Here is a 22,922-nt window from a genome sequence, read left to right as displayed (position 1 = left end):
CTCTCAAATTGTGGAAGCCAAATTGTGGAAAGAGCCTAAATGTCCATCAACTGATGAATGGATAAAGAAATTGTGGTTTATATACACAATGGAGTACTACATGACAATGAGAAAGAACAAAATATGGCCCTTTGTAGCAACGTGGATGGAACTGGAGAGTGTGATGCTAAGTGAAATAAGCCATACAGAGAAAGACAGATACCATATGGTTTCACTCTTATGTGGATCCTGAGAAACTTAACAGAAACCCATGGGGGAGGGGAAGGAAACAAAAAAGAGGTTAGAGTGGGAGACAGCCAAAGCATAGAGACTCTTAAAAACTGAGAACAAACTGAGGGTTGATGGGGGGTGGGAGGAAGGGGAGGGTGGGTGATGGGTATTGAGGAGGGCACCTTTTGGGATGAGCACTGGGTGTTGTATGGAAACCAATTTGACAATAAATTTCATGTATTGAAAAAAAAAAGATGTGGTGTATATATACACACACACACACACACACACACACACACAATGGAGTATTACTCAGCAATCAAAAAGAATGAAATCTTGCCATTTGCAACTACGTGGATAGAACTGGAGGGTATTATGCTAAGCGAAATTAGAGAAAGACAAATATATGACTTCATTCATATGAGGACTTTAAGATACAAAACAGATGGACATAAGGGAAGGGAAACAAAAATAATTTAAAAACAGGGAGGGGGACAAAACATATGATACTTAAATATGGAGAACAGAGGGTTACTTGGAGGGGTTGTGGGTGAGGGTGGGCTAAATGGGTAAGGGGTATTAAGGAATCTACTCTTGAAGTCATTGTTGCACTCTATGCTAACTTGGATTTGGATGTAAATTAAAAATAAATAAAACTGAAAAAAATAAATAAATACAACTCTGGAAAATAAAGGAAAGGAATGACAGAATTGACTGCATAAAAATTTTAAATATATGGGCCAAGGGCACCTAAGTGGCTCAGTCAGTTGCACATCCAACTCTTGATTTTGACTCAGGTCATGATCTCAGGGTCATGAAACAGTCTGGCATTGTACTCATGGGCTGGGCATGGAGCCTTCTTAAGATTCTCTCTCTCCCCTTCTCCCGTTTTCCCTCTCCCCACCTCCTGGCCACTTGCTCTCTAAAAAGAAAAAAAAAAATACAGGTCCTGATACATAACGTAAGCAAAAATTAAAAATCAAGAGAAAATATTTGTAATATATATCAAACTATGAGTCTCTGCAGTATCCACCATGACTCCAAAAAAGGGGTAACAAAAAGACAAAATGAACAATGTAAAAATAGCAAAATATATAATAAAATAATAAAAGAACATTGCAAAAAAAGAAAGTGAAAAGACAGCCTACAGAGTGTAAGAAAAATACTTGAAAATCATATATTTGATAAGGGTCTAGTATCCAGAATATATAAAGAGCTTACACAGCTCAACAATTAAAAGACAGATAATCCTAGTTTAAAAATGGGCAGAGAATTTGCGTAGGTATTTTTCCAAAGAAGATACACAGTTAATCAAGAAGGACATGAAAACAGCATACTTAGTTATTAGAGAAATGCAAATCAAAACCACAGTGAAGTATTACTTTATCTTCATCAGGATGTCTGTTACTCAAAAAAAAAACAAAAAACAAAAAACCAAAGAACAGGAAATCAGAAAATAGCCAGTGTTGACAAGAATGTAGAGGAATTGGAACCCTAATGAACATCTGGTGGCCATGTAAAATGGTGCAGCTGCCTTGGAAAACACTTTGGCAGTTCCTTAAAATGTTAAACCATAGTTATCATATGACCTACAATCTGACTCCTAAGTATGTCCTCAAAACAATTGAAAATGAGGATAGGGGTTTTTAAAAAAGCTTGATGTCCATTTTCTCAGTTTCTTTTTTTGTTTGTTTGTTTTTTGTTCTTTTGATGTCATATCTATGAAACCATTTCCTAATCCAGGGTCACAAAGATATTCCTGTATGTCATTAAGTGTTTTCAGCTCTTACCTCAGATTACTATGTTTCAGTTAAGCAATGATACCTCTGGTACTTTCTCCTATGAGATGTTTAACTGAGCATTAAGCTAGCCTTCTTTGTTTCCTGGACAATGGCACAGAGATAGGAATTTGCTGACCATTTATTAACAGCAATATTATAGACCCTGTATCTCATAGATTGACTATATCTATGAGCATTAATAATGAGACCACCTTATACTGTCTATCATTTTTTATTTTTATTTTTTATTAAAATATTTTTTAATGTTTATTTTTGAGAGAGACTCAAAATAAGATTCTCTCTTATTTTGGGGAGGGGCAGAGCAAGAGGGAGACACAGAATCTGAAGTAGGCTCCAGGCTCTGAGCTGTCAGCACAGAGCCCGATGTGGGGCTTGAACTCACAAGCCGGGAGATGATGACCTGAGCTGAAGTCGGATGCTTAACCAACTGAGCCACCCAGATACCCTATTTTTTACTTTTCATAGTATCTTCCTTTTTACAATATTCTCATAAATTACATTGAGTAGATTAGGAAATTGCTTGTGGCTGGATTAGGTCTCCCTTCTGTGGGAAATTGAAAGTGGAAACCAGAATCCAAGGAGGTTTCCCAAAAGTGTCTTTTAAATACTATATTCTTTGAAAAAAATGTAGGCAGAAATGAAATGGGCTAATTTTTATTTCATTTATTGAGTGTATACTCTTTCCCAAGTACTATACTGAGTGTCTTCTGTATTGTTTTATATATTATTATTTAATCCTTTTAAGGATTAATCCTTTGTTAATATAACTCTTCCCATTTCAGAAATGAAGACATCTGGAAGTTAAATACTTTCATCAAAGTCAATAATAATCTTTGAGGCAAAGATTTGAACTTTTCTCATTCACTCCTTTCCCCTGGTAGCTTTATGTACTCTCTTGTCTAGGTTTTATGTGACACAGTCCCAACTTTATTTCAATTCTGTCTCAAAGCTTTTATCTCTATTTATTTTTTAAGACTCTTGTTGCTCAGAATTCACATTTTATATCTAACATAGTGATGACATTACTACCTGAATGGTTTTCTCATGATACTATTTTACCTATATTGATGATTACCTTTGGGATAGACTTGTTTGTGTTGTATTTCTCTGGACTAGGGGAACCTTGTTCCAGGCCAAATTGTTTTCTGTATAAACCTGTTAGAAGTACATACAGATATTCAGACTATATTAGGAGCACTCAGTTCTGCTGGCTTCATTTCCTGCTAAGACTCTATAGAACTTGTTCTGTAGAGTTCTTTAGATTCTATTCCGTACTTTGCACCTTCTTGCATATTTCCAACCTTGAATCATTCAAGCCATCTAACTACTCCTGTTGAGGTTTTTAGATGGGACTGGTGAAAATCATAGAACTAGGCAGATTGGTGCCTCATAAATTTATGGAATCTAATCTTGGGCTTTTGGTAATAAGTTGCCATAGGGTGATGTATCTCAGTTAATTCCCTGTCCTTCTTCTCCTTCCTTCTTCTTGCCTTCCAAAATTTTCTCATTCTCCTCAAAACTGTGATTTCCCCAGGGAAAAATAAAAAGTAAATGAAGGTTCTTGAGCACTCATAACTTCCAGCCCTCCATGAAAACCTTTATATCTATCCTTCTCTTCTAATTCCTGGTCCTTTAACTCTTTCCTATCCCTTCCAGTCCCTTTATTCATCCTCTACCTCTTGTCCCTTCTTGTGCCCTTGACCTTGCTTTAACAGTTATCTTCTCTATGTCTTCAGCATCTTTATTGGTTCCATGACCTTAGTATGCATGTGTACATTTGTGTCAAGTCTGTATGCACTTAAAAGGGTCTTCTGTATCTTAAACTCCTTCCTTTAACTTGCTTCTGACTCTTGTTAAAACAAACATGATGTTAAAAAAACCTGGCAGTAATCTCATCTCTGTTTTTTTCCCACAGCCTTGTTCATATCCTTTTTCCCTGGCCCATCTCATAACTGCACATGTTTTCACCTACCATGTGCAGTATGCCAGTGACCTTACATTTTGTGTTTCCAGAGCCATCTCTTTGTTTTAAACTTTTATATCCAGCTGCCTATTGGACATCTCCTCTGGACCATTCTTTAGTCACCTCAAACTCAACATGCCCAGGCAGCTCATCATTTGTCTGGCTCTTCCATGTGTTCTTGTTTTGTGCATGCATATCTTATATATTCATTTATTCAGATGTGTTTATTGATTACACACTAATAATCAGGCGCTGTCCTAGGCACTGGGAACAAAACATAAATTCTCTGTCCTAACAGAACTAACGTTCTAGTGGATAATAATAGCTAACGTCTGTTGAGCTTATAATGTTAGTCCATGATTTATCTGTATTAACTGATTTTTGTGATAACTTACAAGGCAGATTCTATTACTCTTCTCATTTTACAGGTGAAGTTACTTGCCTATGGTTATATGGTAGTGGAGCAAGAATTCAAACCTAGGAAGTCTGGTTTGGAGCCTGCACTCTTCCTTTCTGCCAGAATTTCTGAACCCTGACGTTATTGTCTTTGTGTTGTACAGTCCTTTGTATTGGGGGGTGGGGGGGAGGTGTTCTTGTGCACTGTAGGATATTTAGCAGCATTTTTGGCCTCTGCCTACTAAATACTAGTAGTACCACTTCCCCTCCAGTTGTGACAACCAAAAATGTCCCCAGGTGTTACCATATGTTCCCTGGGGGGCAGCATTGCTCTGTGCTATATTAGAACCCAGTGCTGCTGTTATAATGCTGGTTGATTTAAATCTTACGTTGTTTCCATACTTGATGGTGATCTCCTTGAGGACTAAAGATCAAGTTACTCTCTTCTTAGCACTTAGCTCCATCATGCCTCTTTCCCCTTGTGAGGCTAACTTATATTTAGCAAGGGCTTATTGAGCCACCTACATTGTGCACGCCTATTTCTAGTTGCTAGAGATAAAACAACAGAGGTAGACAACAGCACAAGTTATTTTAAAGACCAGGGCTTTCATTTTCACCATTGTATTTTCCAGTGCCTTTTGTAGATCCTTTACCATGCCATTAGTATGTGTAAGACTTGCCAAATGAATGAATAAATGCATGAATACATCTCAGTAATCCTGCTAGAATTACAAGAAAATACTTTAACCAGCTTGATGTTACTGAGATGTGGAATTTATTTCTCTAGTGCAGGTTTGTTATTGGCCAGTTTCAGAGGACACTTTGTGAGCTGATTTTAATAAAAAGAAAGTGTTTTATTTGATTAGATCTTTGTGTTTCACTTCTAAGGTATGGCAGTTTTCCTTGGTCAGTAATCTCGAACAAGAGATTCAGTTGCCGTTACTTAGGATTCCTAGCCTGTTTGGGCAACAAAGAGTCTCTCTACTATAAGAAAATAGATTACTGATTTAATGGGAAGCCAAACTGTACCCCAAGAAGTAGAACCATAAGGTCAGTCTTCTTTTTGAGGCTGAACTGTTAGTGATATGACCCTTTAAATATGTGTTCAGCTGTAAATATATTATAGTCATTATGCTTCCTCTTCTCTCTCTCAGATTTTTATATTAGAAATATTTGAAGACAATGAAGGCAAGTTCTTTCTGAACGAATAAATATCCTGTCACTTCAGTCACAGCCTTACTAGTCTACAGATCTTTTGCTCTGGTTATACACTCTTCTCCTAAATTTTAGAGTTCCACATAATCCTTAAATAACTGGATTTGAAAATTAAAAGCATCTGAATTGGAAGGTCATTTAGTCTACCCGCTGAATGGATTTAGTGTTCCAGAGGTTTTAATCCTTTTTTATAAAGTAACACAATAAATGATACTCATTTGTACACTGTTTTGGCATGGGAGCTGAGATAAAACGCTTAAAATGTTGCCAGAAGTAAAGTTACATAATAGTTATTGCTACAAATATTACACCATATAGAAAATAATTAATGTTTGATTCAGCATAGCAAAGATAGCCTGTTGATCATGGTCTGTTCCTGATAAGCTGGTTGTAACGTTGTCCACGTTACGTAAGAAAATGGAATGCAAATGAATGAAAGTGACATAATTATGGAACTGACTTTGAATCTGCCATAATTTATGTTATAAAAGTAAACCAACACATGGGACGCCTGAGTGGCTCAGTCAGTTGAATGTCCAACTCTTGATTTCAGCTCAGGTCACAATCTCATGGTTTATGGGATCGAGCCACGTGTTGGGCTCTGTGCTGTGGTGCAGAGCCTGCTTTGGATTCTCTCTCCCTCTCTGCCCCTCTTCCTCTCGCTCATGTTCTTCCTTTCTCTCTCTTTCTCTCTCTCTCTCAGAATAAATAAACGTTAAAAGAAAAAGGTACCTTGACCTTCTTTTTGTCTCTCTCTCTCTCTCTTTTTTTTTTTTTTTTTTTGGTTATAAATTATTTGTGATGTTTAACGTCTCAACTGATGCTAATAAGGTAGTGCTAATTCTGGGAGGCAAAAAAAAAAAAATGAAATTTTTTTCCTATCCAAGTTCACAGATTCCCTAAGTACAGTTCTAAGATTAAGAACCTTTACAATAGAGTACAAGAAATTAGCCCAAATAGGACAGACTAGGAGCTTGGAGAAAAACAATGTACAGAGATTTTGAATGGAGATACTAACCCCTAACAGGGTTTGGATCACAGACCTTGCCCAGAAGAGAATCAGGAAAGGCAGGTTAGGACATGTATGAGAGGGCAGGCTTGGGAGAATTACAGGGAGGTTTGCTGCAATCAGACATATCAACCAGAGCCTGAAGCACCCCACCCAGATTCATTTTTGTGAGCCTGTAAATTCCCTTTATTATTTTAGCTAGTTTGGGTTGGATTTTCGTATTGTTTGTGAGTAACTAGAAGATTCCAAATTGGAAAATTGACCCAGAAGAGGTTAGCTAGGTTCTATGGGCCAAATAGGAGCAGAGTATCCCTGGTATTGGTTACTCTAGAAATAGAGCCAGAACAGTGGTCCTCCAGAATCCTAAGGGTTCTGAGGAGATAGCTTAGGAGTCAGGCGGGGAAAGGAAGAGGCTGATGTTTGCAGGGGGAAGGATAGGGCTCTAGGCTCCCCACTCCTCTGATTTTTATATTTTAAGTAAAAATTTTTATCTCCATTTTTATCTGTTTTATATGGTTTCCACATAATATGCAGCTTGGGGAAAGGGTGCTGTTTTTTAGGTGAGTTTGAAGCACTGGGGTAGACTTTCTCAGGGCACTTTTGCAGTTCTTCTGGCATGGAAGAACATACCTTCAAAATAACTCTGGGCATGTGGCAGAGAGCATCATCAGGACTCCAGTGTTTCCTACTTAGAGGATCATAACCTTTTCCAAAAACAATCATGCAGGTTCATTTATTTATTTTGGGAGATTTTGTGGGGGTGGGGAGGGACAGAGAGAGAGAGAAAATCCCAAGCAGGCTCCATGCTGTTACTGTAGAGCTTGACTTGGAGCTTGATCCCACGAACTGAGATCATGCTTGAGCCAAAATCAAGAGTCAGACACCTAACTGACTGAGCCACCTGGAATGTTTTAAATTCAGTTTAAAGTTAATCATTTGTTATGACCTAGGAAAAGATGATCTCTTTCCATGTTTAAATATCATGGTAGATATGAGCCTTCTGAAGAATTTAGGCTTTCAGAAAAATCCCATTGAAGATCACTGCCTGAAATTATATGATATGCATATTAAGAATGTGGTACTATCATATTCTTATTTACAGAGATTTGAATTTTTAAAAAAATTTTTTTAATTTTTTTTTTTATTTTTGAGAGAGAGAGAGAGAAAGAGGTACAGAGAGAGAGGGAGACACAGAATCCAAAGTAGGCTCCAGGCTCCAAGCTGTCAGCAGAGCCTGACGCGAGGCTTGAACCTGTGAACTGCAAGTTCATGACCTGAGCCACAGCCGGACACTCAACCCACTGAGCCACCCAGGCGCCCCTACAGAGATTGGAATTTAATTAACATTCCTTTAGCTCTTTATTTACTTGTACACAGTACCTATTATTTACAAAGTGATACCTGATCATTTGATTGTTCTGTGCATTTCTGTTTATTTCAAGATGACTCGAGGAGAACTGCATCTAGTGCTGTAACAGAAGCTGGCCCTCCTGCAATGCCAAGGTTACCTTCCTGCTGTCCCCAGCACTCACCATGTGGAGGGTCGTCACAGAATCACCATGCATTAGGACATCCACACACAAGTTGCTTTCAGCAGCATGGCCACCATTTTCAGCATCATCACCACCACCATCATACTCCCCACCCGGCTGTCCCTGTTTCTCCCTCCTTTAGTGATCCTACTTGCCCTGTGGAAAGACCTCCACAAGTACAAGCACCTTGTGGAGCCAATAGTAGTTCTGGTACCAGCTATCATGACCAGGTATGTGGAATTTGATAAATGTTTCTTTCTTAATTTTTAAAAATTGTGCTTTCCTTTGGGGGGGGGGGGAGAGAACAATACTAATGATGCATTTTATATACTGAAAAAGTCATTTCTATTGCCCTTGCAAAAGTGGCCTAATTTCGTGGTTTGTGATTTTTTTTTTTTAATTAAGTCTCTAGGATTTCCCGGTGGTCTAAATTATTGCAACTAATTGGGAGGATCAAGGATGTAAAATATTAGAAGTGATACTGTTTTTTATTCTGAAATGGTTTTTAGTGTTTGTAGTTAAATAAGGTGAATATGATCTTTGGAGTTTTATTTCAGAGTGTTGAAATTACAGTGTCAACGTGATTCATTAGAAATTGGGAAATTTTCCTAGTTTTTTACCTTCAGCTTTTACTCTGGAGCTTCCTTTTATCTCCACTCATCTAGAAATAAACAGCCTTCTCAGATGCAAACCAATGACATGGTTGCTCAGGAGCAGATGAGGTTTTTATTTTAGTTTAGGGGAAATTGAAATTCTAGTTAAGTAATTTAGTTGATATTGGTGAGTGCTTAAAATGTCAAATAATATTAAATTAGTATTGGTGATCATATGGAGTAAATGAAGGTCATGTATTATATGCTGTTGTAACTTTTGCTGTGTCATCTCTGTGTATAATTGTGATATAAATCCGAGTGGGTACATACTTAAAAAAACACAACATAATCTCAAGGTAAAGCTGTAACTGACATATACTAGAAAATAGTCAAAAAGAAAATTCGGAGCCACTCTTTGTCTGTATTCCCTGACCTTTCCTAAAGTACTTCCTTCATCTTTTTAAATTTTGATGGTTATCTCTCCTGGATCGGACAGATTAAAAATAACTAAGAGAGAGGGACATTCACTTAAAAAACAAAAGATGAACTGCTGTTTTTCAAGAGTAAATTAGAAAGGGTTTAGTAGGAAATATGATTAAAGAAATTTTAGACGATGTTTTGGTTCTGGTAAAAGTTCTAAGTATTAACATCTACTGATCATCTAAATCTGTTCTGCCTCTTGGGAATGAGGAAGCATCAAGAAAAACTTTGTAGTGGACTGAATGAAAGGTTTTGCTTAAAAGCAAAATTTTCTTTCACTAGAAATTTGAGCTTAAAGGGGGAGTTTATAAGTATTGTAGAAAAATGATGAAGTAAATCTACAGACTGCTCCCATATTCATTCAAGGGCTACCAAAATATGGGCCTTTTGTTTACAGACTCTTTTGTTGAACTAATAAAATAATACAACTAGTTTGAGAGATTGTGTATGTAACATTTTCTTTTAACCCAAGTGAGTTATTTATAGGTAGAATCTCTTTCACAGTTTTGTTCATTGTAATATAAATGTAACCTACTCACTTATATCTAATAGAGGTATTTGGACTATACACAGAACTTAGGGAAAATTAAGGATCAGGCATTCAGTGGTGATAATGGGTATGAAGGAGAACAGAGAGTCAAGTTTTGACGGTAAAAACAATTTGGAACTCATATAGACATTTAGAGGCCTCTGAAATCAGCCACATGCTCACGAGATAACATCAGGTATCTCCAGTTGAGACTTGTGTGGGCACAACAGGAGGTGGAGGAGTGGGGGAAGCAAACTGATCTGAGGATTTCTGATTGTGTAGATGTGTTACGATTAGTGCCAGATTGTGGGTAGGCAGAAAAAATTGAGGAGGATTAGGCCTGATAACAGAGAAGGTTCCGCAGTCACTTGACTCTCTAGCCTTTACTGCTCCTTTGGATGTAGCGTTCTCTTTTGAGAGAACAGTTCAGTTAGTGTTTTGCATTCCTTATCACCTTTGTAAAGTAATACTTGCATTTCTGTACCCATCTTGCTTACCCACTCTTTTCCTTCTAGAGTAAGAATTGACTGAACTGTTAGAATTGTGAAGAGGGTTCTCTTTGTAGTTTTTTTCCCCTTTCTCTTTTGATTCTTTACTTTTAACTTTACCCTCATTTCCTTCTAGGAGGATATTCACCCTACTTTACTCACCCTCTGCGAGTGTTCTTAATCACTGACTGGAGAAAAAGATAGGAAATTTGCTCATCTTCATAGTATGTTGATAATCTAGTCCATTTGCCAAATCTTAGCCTAAATAGGAAAATAGGGAAGGGATATAAATTCACAATCTTACTGTATTCCCCAAATCAAGGGACATACATTGTATTTGCCAACTCAAAAGAAAGAGCCCAGATGTTTGCTTGATTGTAGACACATGATACGGAAGAAGAAAGGAGTTCTTTTTCACCTTCCCACTGCTTCCCCTGAGCCATCATTCTCCTTCCCTTTTAACAGTCCGAGCTCCTTTTGTTTCTGTTATCCCTAGCGCCACAAGTCCATTGCAAGTACAGAGACCACTGTGATTCCTCTAAGGACTGCTGGGTGACTTCAGCCTCTAATAAATGCAGTTCCCTAGCTTTCTTCATCTCCAGCTCCTCAGCTTCCAGTATTGAACAGTTCTTGCATATAATTTCAAATATAACATCAAATTATTATTTTCTTTAATTACATTTTATTTATTTATTTTTTAAAAATTTTAACGTTTATTTATTTTTGAGACAGAGAGAGACAGAGCATGAACAAGGGAGGAGCAGAGAGAGAGGGAGACACAGAGTCTGAAACAGGCTCCAGGCTCTGAGCGTTCAGCACAGAGCCCACGCGAGGCTTGAACTCACTGACCGTGAGATCATGACCTGAGCCGAAGTTGGATGCTTAACCGACCGAGCCACCCAGGTGCCCCTTTAATTACATTTTAAAAATTACAGCTATACTCAACACTAAGTAAAAACTTGTATTTAAATTACTTAAGGGGTGCCTGGGTGGCGCAGTCGGTTAAGCGTCCGACTTCAGCCAGGTCACGATCTCGCGGTCCGTGAGTTCGAGCCCCGCGTCGGGCTCTGGGCTGGGGTTCCTGGGTGGCTCAGTCGGTTAAGCGTCCAACCTCAGCTCCGGTCACGATCCCGCGGTCCGTGAGTTCGAGCCCCGCATCAGGCTCTCGGCTGATGGCTCAGAGCCTGGAGCCTGCTTCCGATTGTGTGTCTCCCTCTCTCTCTGCCCCTCCCCCGTTCATGCTCTGTCTCTGTCTCAAAATAAATAAACGTTAAAAATCAATTATTTAAGAATACAAAGGGACAATTTGGTTTTTGTAATCTGCCCTAGAGTAGATTGTGATCAAGTGAAGTGTTTTACTTAGGACTTTTTTTTTTTTTTTTTAATATATGAAATTTATTGTCAAATTGGTTTCCATACAACACCCAGTGCTCATCCCAAAAGGTGCCCTCCTCAATACCCATCACCCACCCTCTCCTCCCTCCCACCCCCCATCAACCCTCAGTTTGTTCTCAGTTTTTAACAGTCTCTTATGCTTTGGCTGTCTCCCACTCTAACCTCTTTTTTTTTTTTTTCCCTTCCCCTCCCCCGTGGGTTCCTGTTAAGTTTCTCAGGATCCACATAAGAGTGAAACCATATGGTATCTGTCTTTCTCTGTATGGCTTATTTCACTTAGCATCACACTCTCCAGTTCCATCCACGTTGCTACAAAAGGCCATATTTCATTTTTTCTCATTGCCACGTAGTACTCCATTGTGTATATAAACCACAATTTCTTTATCCATTCATCAGTTGATGGACATTTAGGCTCTTTCCATAATTTGGCTATTGTTGAGAGTGCTGCTATGAACATTGGGGTACAAGTGCCCCTATGCATCAGTACTCCTGTATCCCTTGGATGAATTCCTAGCAGTGCTATTGCTGGGTCATAGGGTAGGTCTATTTTTAATTTTCTGAGGAACCTCCACACTGCTTTCCAGAGTGGCTGTACCAATTTGCATTCCCACCAATAGTGCAAGAGGGTTCCCGTTTCTCCACATCCTCGCCAGCATCTATAGTCTCCTGATTTGTTCATTTTGGCCACTCTGACTGGCGTGAGGTGATACCTGAGTGTGGTTTTGATTTGTATTTCCCTGATAAGGAGCGACGCTGAACATCTTTTCATGTGCCTGTTGGCCATCCGGATGTCTTCTTTAGAGAAGTGTCTATTCATGTTTTCTGCCCATTTCTTCACTGGGTTATTTGTTTTTCGGGTGTGGAGTTTGGTGAGCTCTTTATAGATTTTGGATACTAGCCCTTTGTCCGATATGTCATTTGCAAATAACTTTTCCCATTCCGTTCGTTGCCTTTTAGTTTTGTTGGTTGTTTCCTTTGCTGTGCAGAAGCTTTTTATCTTCATAAGGTCCCAGTAATTCACTTTTGCTTTTAATTCCCTTGCCTTTGGGGATGTGTCGAGTAAGAGATTGCTACGGCTGAGGTCAGAGAGGTCTTTTCCTGCTTTCTCCTCTAAGGTTTTGATGGTTTCCTGTCTCACATTCAGGTCCTTTATCCATTTTGAGTTTATTTTTGTGAATGGTGTGAGAAAGTGGTCTAGTTTCAACCTTCTGCATGTTGCCGTCCAGTTCTCCCAGCACCATTTGTTAAAGAGACTGTCTTTTTTCCGTTGTATGTTCTTTCCTGCTTTGTCAAAGATGAGTTGGCCATACGTTTGTGGGTCTAGTTCTGGGGTTTCTATTCTATTCCATTGGTCTATGTGTCTGTTTTTGTGCCATACTTAGGACTTTTCAAAATGCTTTGGAGGAGAAACTTAATTACTGGTGAATAGACATGGAATCTAGAGTCTGGTTTATTTTTCAGCTTAGTAAAGGGACTTGTCTTAAATCGTATTTTTAATTTTTTTAGTAAATGAAAAGGTTATGAGGCATAGCTGGCTCATAGTTCATCTTGAATAATCTTCCACCCTTTATTGTCTTGGATAATGTTTGCGTTATTAGAGTTTTAGTTGAGTGCTTGCTATACACAGTTCAGAAACAGGACAGACAAGCTTTTACCTAGAATCCTTAATCTTCATTGGTGTGGTTTTACGTTTTCCAAAGGAGTCCTAAATTAATAATCAAAATTTGAGGGTCAAGAAGAATATGGATGTATTTTAAAGTTTATTTCTCTCTAAGATCTAGAGGATGGAAGAGAAATAGACCTTAAAATAATATATTAATTAATTTTTGTTTATCTTGTAGCGTGATCCTATGCTTGAGTTTTAAAAACTGATATAACCACTACAGTTTTTACAATCCAGGATATACATAGTATTTGTTGTTGTTGTTGTTGTTGTTGTTGTTGTTGTTGTTTTAGTGCTGAATAGGTCTTCATACTAAAAATTTCACCATTTTGAAATTTTTAATTCAGAGATTCTATTTTTCTGGATTGCATTTGGAATACTTCTATAATATAACATGAAACAGTGTTTGGACCAAACTTCAGAAAAATAAAATACAGTTCCTCTTTATACAGCAGGCATTGCCAGTAGACCTGAGCAACAATGGTATCAGAAGTCATGGAAGTGGTGGTTTTCATGGAGCGTCTGCATTTGACCCCTGCTGCCCTGTTTCTTCTTCCCGAGCTGCAATCTTTGGCCATCAGGCTGCTGCTGCTGCCCCGAGTCAGCCATTATCCATAGACGGCTATGGATCAAGCATGGTTGCGCAGCCCCAGCCCCAGCCCCCTCCACAAGCCTCACTGTCATCATGTCGACATTATATGCCACCTCCTTGTAAGTATAAACTTAACAGGCAAAGAACTTAGAGGCATATAAATGAACCATTGTACATTCCTCCATGAAATAACCTTTCATTAATCCTAATTGGTACATTTTTGGTATATCCTTGGCCTGAGACTGGGGTGTATTTTTTTCCATTTCATTCTTTCTTCACCCCGCCTCCCCGAAACAATCTTCTAAGTTAAATAGAACAGGTGTTGTTTAAAAACCTCAAGGAAATAAAAGTATTATATTTTGTCTCTTATATTTTAATATTTGCATTTTAATACATGAAATTGAAGTACATTGAATGGCACCTTAGATTCCTATGAAAGGAAATTTTAAGAGATTGAGATTTATCCTTTAGGGATAACTGGCAATTTGAAAGTTCAGTAGTTGTTGCTAGGCACAGGAAAGTGAGTTTTGACTAAAAATTCTGAGGGTCAGCTGAGGCATATGAGAGAACAAGTGCACAGAAAGCTTGGCCGAATGCAAAAAGATTTCTGTATTCATTTGATGCAGGCAATTAATAGAGCCAGATGTGGCTTTTCTGAAGAAATTGAAATCTGTTTGGTATCTGAGTATCGTAAGAAATGAGAGATACTCTTAGGCTGTGCAACACCTATTTACTACTTTGTTATATTACAGGCTAATAATCATATGGAAACTTAATAGATACTTTGGTTTAAAAAAAAAAAAAAACAAACACTGAAAATTCACTGCCAGGAGTAAATTAGGAAGTTGGCAAGAACATTTGCTTTTGTTCTGATTACATGCAAGGGATAATTTTCAGTTACATACCTCATTAGACTTCTTCCATTCCAATAATTTTAAAAATCTGGGTTTTGCACACACAGCTGGAGTCAATCCAGAATTTGTACAGTGAAACCTGGTGATATATCATTTACCTTTTCAATAATACAACTTAAGATGTACAGTATAAGTTAGAAAACAGGTTTTGAAACAGTTTTTGCAAAGTATTGACCAATGAGAAAATTCTATGTATGAGCACTGGTATAATGTACAGGCTGTTTTGTGATACCTATTGATATTTATCTTTAATTGATTGTCTTTTATTAGGAACTCAAAATGTGTGGTTTTCTTCCCCCTCCCAAAAAATAATATATTTAGCAATTTAAAGGGAACCTATTTTGCCCTAATAAAGAAGTGTTTCAGATTTAAATTTGTTTTACTTTTATTATAAAAGTAACTTTCTTTACATCGTAAGAAGTTCAAACTACAGAATGACATAAATGAGAAGTTAACGGCCCTTCTCACATACCACTTATCTTGATACATTGAAGGTGACAACTGTTGTAGCTTATAAAACCTAGCTTTGCACAGTGGCAGTATCGTAGCCAATGAGGTTTATCTGAGGCACGATTATTGCTAATTGTAGCTTATAAAACCTTTCAGAAGTTTTCTTTGTACACACAAAAGTATATATATGTCTCTCCTTTAAAAAAAAAAAGTGGGATCATAACATATTATTTGCCTCTGTTTGTTGGTTTTTTTTTTTCATTTTTAAAAATATTTTAATAGTCCATCTTAGATTTTTTTCCATATTAGCACATAAAAATCTAGGTTGCTATTCTCAATACCCTCATAATATCCCATTGTATATTAAATCAGTTCTCTGTTGATGATCACATTGTAGTTTTTTAGTCTGTAGGGTAACTTCTAGGAGTGCGATTGCTGCTGGGTCAAAGTGACATGTTGAACTTTCAGGAAACAATATCAAGAACTTTTTTTTTTTTTTAACTGTCAAGAACACATAAAATAGAGAAGGAAGGGAAATGGTCTGTGGGAATGCAGAATGTCACCTTTCTGCAGTGGTTAGCAATCTGTTTTGTTTGGAATATATAGTGAATTATAGTAATGGCTGAACTTTCACCAGACACACACAAAAGATGGTAACTTGTGAGGTAATGGATGTGTTAATGAACCTGATTGTGGTAATCATTTCACAAAGTATATGTATGTCAAATCATCATTGTACACTTTAAATATATATAATTGTATTTGTTAATATCTCAATAAAGCTGAAAAATGAAATGATTGCTGAAGAGTTAAATAAATTGATTCATTCTGAAACAAAACTTTAAAATTTTGTAATATTTGTCAATATTATTTCTTGCCTAATGATTATAGAAATTGAAAACTTTGAATTGAAACTGGAAAAAATGCTCTGAATTTGAGGAAAGATAGCTAACAATGGTAAAACATAGCAACTTCTTTTTTTATGACCAGATACTGAGTTTGGAGCCTTGGAGTAAAGCCTAGATTTGAAAACATGATATTTAGAAAATCACTTAAAAATTCCTTTAAATACATGCTAGTAAGGTGTCCTTTGAAAATGTGGTTGAAATGAGTTCATGCTTACCTATTCATTCATGCTGAACAAAGGGTGAATCAAAAGGATTAAAATTCAAGGTAATTCTTCTGTCATGAAACTAGAGAATGGCTATACTTCCATACCAGACTCCAAGAAAATCTTCCAAATACAGTGAAATTGAGGCTGAAATCCAAGGAAGAAACAAACATATTTTTAGACCTCAAAAAGATGCATATCTCCTCCAGTAAGAGAGATGTGTATTCCTCAGAGGGACTTTTCAGCAGCCACTTTGAAACATAACGAAGAAATGGGGGAAACCATCTTTATTAAGGCTAATTTCCATTTCAGGTTCTTTGAAAATATGCCCCTTCATCTTCTTACTATAGCTCAGGAAAAGAGGCCTGGGGCAGGGAGAGAAAGAGCAGCAATAAAATAATACCTTTGCAGTCTTGTCCAGAAGAACTCTCAAGTTCCTTTTCTCTTTGTAGCGCTCTATAACTAGTAATCATAAAGGAAAGCAAGATTTACATATTTGTGAAAGTGTCAATTCTACATTTGACAAAAGCAAAAAACTTGCATATATGGGTAAAACAAAATTAACAGAAGACAATTTGGAAAAATGTTTATACCTTATTATGACAAACTTTCCATGTATACAAAGAATACTTGTAAATCATTGAGAAAAAGGTGAATGATAGCCTAAGAATATGAATAGATATTCTGGGAAGAAATATAAGTGGTTAATAAATATAAAATTTTTCTGATTGTCATTTAAAAAAATTAGTAGTATAGGGTTTCAGGTACTCTTGTATGCTGTTCACTGAAATATTAATTATAGTAACCTTTTGGGAAGGGTATTTTGTTGACTGATATCTGAGTTTTAAAAGATTTTCTCAGACTAAGAACTATTTATAGGAATTTATGCTACAAAAACCGTGAGGTGTGTGTGTGTGTGTGTGCGCACGTGCGTGTGCACATGCACTCGTGCATATATGTATGAAAGAGTACAAGAGGCGTCATACACACAGATGTTTAGTGTTGGGTTTCCCATTTTTATCAATGGCGATTTCTTTAATAAATGTTGGTGTATCCCTATAATAGAATGCTGTGAAGCTGTGATATATTGACATGAGAAGCTATATATATTGACATGAGAAGATACCTAAGATTATTCAAAGAAGAAAGCAGGTTGTAAAGCAGAATTGAGCAGACTCAAGCATTGATACAGTATCCATAAAAATTAAACGTGTACTAATATGTTTGTAAACTACAAAAGGAATATGTAACAGCAATATATGCTCAACTGCATGGTGCCTACATTTTTTTTACAGATGCCTCCTTGACAAGACCACTTCATCATCAAGCCTCTGCCTGTCCCCACTCTCATGGAAACCCTCCTCCTCAGACTCAGCCTCCACCTCAAGTGGATTATGTTATTCCTCATCCTGTACATGCTTTCCATTCTCAGATATCTTCTCATGCAACATCTCACCCTGTGGCACCCCCACCCCCGACTCATTTAGCCAGTACAGCTGCACCAATCCCTCAGCATCTTCCTCCCACACACCAGCCAATCTCACACCACATCCCAGCCGCGGCACCTGCAGCACAGAGACTGCATCCTCATGAAGTGATGCAGAGGATGGAAGTTCAAAGGAGGAGGATGATGCAGCATCCAACGTATGTTTTCTGTTTTCTAAAAGACGATCACGCTGTGTTCCTCTTCCTTCTATTGCTGTTAGTTTTTAAAACTAAAAATCTTTAGAAGTGATGTAACTATGCTGAATCCTCAGCTCACTAGGAAATTATTCTTTACTAACTAGAATCTTCCTTTTTCTTGTCCTGAGTTGTAGGTAGCTTGACAAAACAAGTCAATATCAGGCTATTTAAAGAAATCAAACCATTTTCAGGGTATGACCCAGGGTCATTTATTTTTGTAAACCAGTCTCTTGTCGGTTTCTTCAATATCACATAGTAAAGATTCATGTTAAAATCGATGATCCTGAGGAACAACATATAAAGTTGTCAAGACTTAATTTGATTTATTCCAGAGGGAAGAAGAGTACTAGTAGAATTTTCAACAACTGACATTGAAAAAATAGCATTCTTTACCTGTTTATTTATAAATTTAAATATTAAAGTATTGTACTCTCCAAACATCATGAAAAGACTATATATAAATGAACTTTTTGTTTTCTTTTAAAAAGTGAGGATATGATTTTCTAATTCATGGTAGCAAACTGTATTGCTCTAATTCTGCTTGCCTGTTTTTGTAAATAGTTTTATAGGTCAACAGCTATGCTTGTTCATTTATGTATTGTCTGTGTGTTCTTTCACACCACAAAGACTAAATTGAGTAGTTGAAATAGAGGCCATACAGCCTAAACAGCCAGCAATATTTACCATTTGGCCCTTTTCAGAATATGTTTGCAAAAACACTTTCCTTTTTTGTTTGTTTGCAGAATTCTTGATCTAATTAATCTACCACATGTATAAATTCTTTCTTTAGTTATGTAAGGTTATTTCCAGAATCTCTGGCTATTACTGGCATGCTAATATAGTAACTCTTTATATTAAAAGTTGGCAATTTAAAATTCATATCTTCTAGTATCTAGAAAAAATTACGTTTTAAATCATTAAGCTTACACATGAAAACCTATAAATATGTTAGAAAGTGGTAGAAAATAAGAATTAGACTATAAAAATGAATACTTGGAATCTTTTGTTTAAAATTTTATGACTATTTACATTTATAAATGTGGCTGACTTTAGACGAAGAGAATATAATAATCTGGGATACAGAATAAAGATGTGAATGGAGTTAATCTCCGTTTCCCAGATGTGTTAACATGTATTTGCATGTGTTTGAAAACAGTGCACAAGGTTAAAAGTTTTTTCTCTTAAAGTAAGTTTTAGTCATTAAAATGGATAAATGTCATTACAGTATAAAAGCAAAGCAAAATAAAAGTTTCCATTTTCATCCCTTATTTTGTGCCTGCAGCATTTGCTAGGGTGTTTAATTTTTAAAATTCTGTTTCTACTCATTTCCTGTTACTCTGTGTAAAATATCTGCTGTAGGGAAAGCATACAAGATAATGTTAAAATTTTTCCTTGGAGCATATTTGAATTGGAGACATTGTAATAAATGAGCATTGAGATTTGTGGGGTTAGGGTGTCTTGATTTATTAATCAATAGATTATTTTATATTTTTATAATATATTGTTATAGAAGTAAATTTATGACTGATTTATAGATGTTTGTAATAATACTAGATTTTTTTTCTACATTAAGAAATAACCAATTATTCAATTATTTCCAGTGGTCTTTTTGTGTTCTGTGTTTCCAGGCGGGCACATGAACGGCCCCCACCCCATCCACATAGGATGCACCCAAACTATGGTCATGGGCATCATATTCATGTGCCTCAGACTATGTCCTCACATCCTCGACAAGCTCCAGAGAGATCTGCCTGGTCAGTATCATGTTTATTTCAAAGTTACGCTCAGGAGCCTGTGGTAAAACTATCAGAACAGATGCTTTGTAGTGGAATGTCATGCAGAATGGTGATGTGGAGAGGCTGAATTCCAGCTTAGCTGTGAGACACTGTCTCTGGGCAAGTTATAGAAACTTGGAGTGGAAAGAGGAACTTGAGTTCTGGGTCAGAGAACCATGTCAAATGAGAGTAGAGCTTTTTTGTTACTTGTTTTTCGGAAGTATCTGCCATTAAAGTTAACTCCCTAAATGGATCTTACTCTCACAACTTCCTTATCCACCCCCCTCACCACCACCTCTGTACTCAGATCTCCTTTACCACCACCAACCCCTGCTTATTGACAAGGGAAATGGAGCCTGCATCCTCCTAGGAGTGTGGTCTTTTTTAGAGAAATGGAAGCAGATTTGCATTAATTTTTCTTTCTGAATCCATTGTCTGTAGGCAGTCATTGAGATCTTGGTCCACAGTGACATTTGAGGCAAAACATAAAATGAGAATCAATAAATGAAAATTTGGCATTTACCAATTTTACTCTTTCTAGAATTTTGTTTGACCTTGCTTTAAAAGGTATAGAAATGTTGGTTCTTCTAATTTTCCTGTTGACAGTAACCCAGAGACACTGTCCAACAAACACAAGTCCTGGGAGCATCTGTAACATTCATATAAACCAGAAAACTAAACCCTATATTTTGAATGTTCCTCAAGTAGAATCAGACTTTTAGATTGGAAGGAACCTTAAGGGTAATTCGTTGAATATTTCCTTCCTTTGTAGGATGTGAAACTGAGTACAAATGCTTTGCTTCTCATAGTCACAGAACTGAATTTTTGAGTTTTAATTGCTGAATAGTTAAGTTTTGGGGGTAAATTGTCTTTTTCTCAGCTGTGTCAGTTAAGAAACTTTAGATAACTCTAAAAAATGCAAACATGCTCCCCCGTTTCTGTTGATAATAAAGACACTCTAAGGATGGCTAAACGTTAAAGTGTTCTCCTCCTTCGTCAGGGAGCTGGGGATTGAAGCTGGAGTGACTGCGGCCACTTACACGCCTGGAGCGCTGCACCCTCACTTGGCCCATTACCATGCGCCACCTCGACTTCACCACTTACAACTAGGAGCTCTTCCTTTAATGGTAAAGGAGGAAAATATCAGAATTGTCACCTATTCTCCTTCTAAAAGTATTCTTTTCTAAGAAAAGTTAAATATTTTGTTGGAAATTTTTAAAAATATTCTGAATTGATATCGGTGTTTTAATAGAATTTGAGAATTATTAGACTGAAATTGTGCCATAAAAAACTAGATATATTGAAATCTGTATTTGTATTTGCATTGTGAAATGTACTCTTCTTAATATAAAAAATGACCAAGATTTTTCTTTTATACCAAGATGACAGTCTTTCCACTGTCACTAGGACATATGCTTTATTTTGTCATAACTGCTAGTGGTTCTGTTATGATGCATTCATTCTTTATTTTCTGATCTGCAGAAGGACTTCCCTAATTCTCTGATTTGAACAGACTCAGATCTTGTCAGTACCAATTTGAGTTCTACAGAGCAAGTTCAGCAAAGATAGATTGAATTGGCTATTCATGATACCTACTGGTTATAAAAGTGGTATAGAGTAGGGAGCTGTTTTGTTTTGTGAGGGTAAAGACACTGCAGGAATGGCTTCCAGGATGCTCTGTCATACCTATGACTTAGACTTTGGAGTTGGGAGTAGTACTTTACAGTGGTTATAGCATATAAGGAGCTGTCAAACAGCATAAGCACAAGGAACTCTGAGTAAGTTGGTATTTAAAGATCTTAGGCATGGGGGTCACTCAACAATAGCAGCTAAAGCTGCCCCCCCAAGAAACTGGGACTCTGGAACAAAGGAGACTAAGGGAGGGGTATAGGGTAAGAGCAGGTTTAAGTAATTTGAGGGGCAGGAGTTCCTTTCTGATTTTTTATTTTCCTTGGAGATGTGTAGGAGGTTGGGTTATCTGCTGAGAGGTGGGTAGTATTGATTTTGATCATAAGGAAAGTTGCAGATATTTAAATAATCTATTTGACGGTTAAGAGTTATTGCTTATTATAAATTCTTTACCATGTATGAATTGTCTTTTTTTTTTTATTTAAAAAAAAAATTTTTTTAACATTTATTTATTTTTGAGACAGAGACAAAGCATGAATGGGGGAGGGGCAGAGAGAGAGGGAGACACAGAATCGGAAGCTGCCTCCAGGCTCCGGGCCGTCAGCCCAGAGCCTGACGCAGGGCTCGAACTCAGGGACCGCGAGATCGTGACCTGAGCTGAAGTCGGACGCTTAACCGACTGAGCCACCCAGGCGCCCCTGAATTGTCTTTTAAAGCTATAAACTTGCTAAAAGCATGTTGTGATTCAGTGGAAGCTCACTAAAAAATAATATTGGAGATTTTATAAAGATGAAAGAATTGGGGCCCCTTAGTGGCTCAGTCATTTGAATGTCCAGCTGTTGATTTTGGCTCAGGTCATAATCTCGCGGTTGGTGAGATTGAGCCCCATGTCGGACTCTGAACTGACAGCACGGAACCTGCTAGGGATTTTCTCTCTCTCTCTGTGTCTCTCTCTCTGCCGCTCCTCCCCCTCGTCGTACTCTCTATCTTTCTCTCTCAAAATAAATGAGTAATCTTTAAAAAAAAATTATAATAAAGATGGAAGAACAGTGCTCTGTCCTAGAATCTCCCTTTCCTAATACAGTCTACTCTTTTTTTTTTTTTTAACTTTTTAAATGTTTATTTATTTTTGAGAGAGCAAGAGTCAGAGTGCGAGCTGGGGAGGGGCAGAGAGAGAGGGAGACACAGAGTCTGAAACCAGCTCCAGGCTCTGAGCTATCAGCACAGAGCCCGACATGGGGCTCGAACTCCCAAAGTGCGAGATCATGACCTGAGCCGAAGTCGGACGATTACCCAATTGAGCCACCCAGGCGCCCCAGTCTACTCTTGTTAAGCACGGTAGTTACATTCTGTAAAGTTGTGCAGACACTGAGGAAGTAACTATAGAGCCATTTTTCTTGTGGTAAATGCAAGTTTAGGTTACTGCAAGCATCTGGTCACAGTGTTGATCTGCTAACAACAGCCAGTCAGTATATAATCTTGTTTTGATGTCC

General features: G+C 37.3%; 1 protein-coding gene and 1 non-coding gene across 5 annotated transcripts in view; both read left to right on the top strand.

The window, feature by feature from the left end:
* RNF111 (ring finger protein 111) overlaps nucleotides 1-22,922 on the top strand; it is a 99,395-nt gene that overhangs the window by 69,347 nt on the left and 7,126 nt on the right. For 2 of the 4 annotated variants that reach the window (XM_043555312.1, XM_043555311.1), the window contains exons 6-10: nucleotides 8,038-8,357; nucleotides 13,728-13,986; nucleotides 17,638-17,986; nucleotides 19,654-19,779; nucleotides 20,801-20,927. In XM_043555312.1, the coding sequence (XP_043411247.1) occupies nucleotides 8,038-8,357; nucleotides 13,728-13,986; nucleotides 17,638-17,986; nucleotides 19,654-19,779; nucleotides 20,801-20,927 (1,181 nt within the window). Of the gene's footprint in view, nucleotides 1-8,037; nucleotides 8,358-13,727; nucleotides 13,987-17,637; nucleotides 17,987-19,626; nucleotides 19,780-20,800; nucleotides 20,928-22,922 lie in introns of all 4 variants that reach the window. The other 2 variants (XM_043555310.1, XM_043555309.1) reach the window with 1 other exon arrangement.
* LOC122469656 lies at nucleotides 15,304-15,437 on the top strand. The gene has a single exon (XR_006293558.1). It is a non-coding gene; the product is annotated as a U4 spliceosomal RNA (small nuclear RNA).

Source organism: Prionailurus bengalensis, chromosome B3, assembly GCF_016509475.1.
Source record: "Prionailurus bengalensis isolate Pbe53 chromosome B3, Fcat_Pben_1.1_paternal_pri, whole genome shotgun sequence".
In the NCBI taxonomy this organism is placed as follows: Eukaryota; Metazoa; Chordata; class Mammalia; order Carnivora; family Felidae; genus Prionailurus; species Prionailurus bengalensis.
Note: the sequence above shows the minus strand (reverse complement) of the source record. Positions and strands in the feature narration are given on the sequence as shown.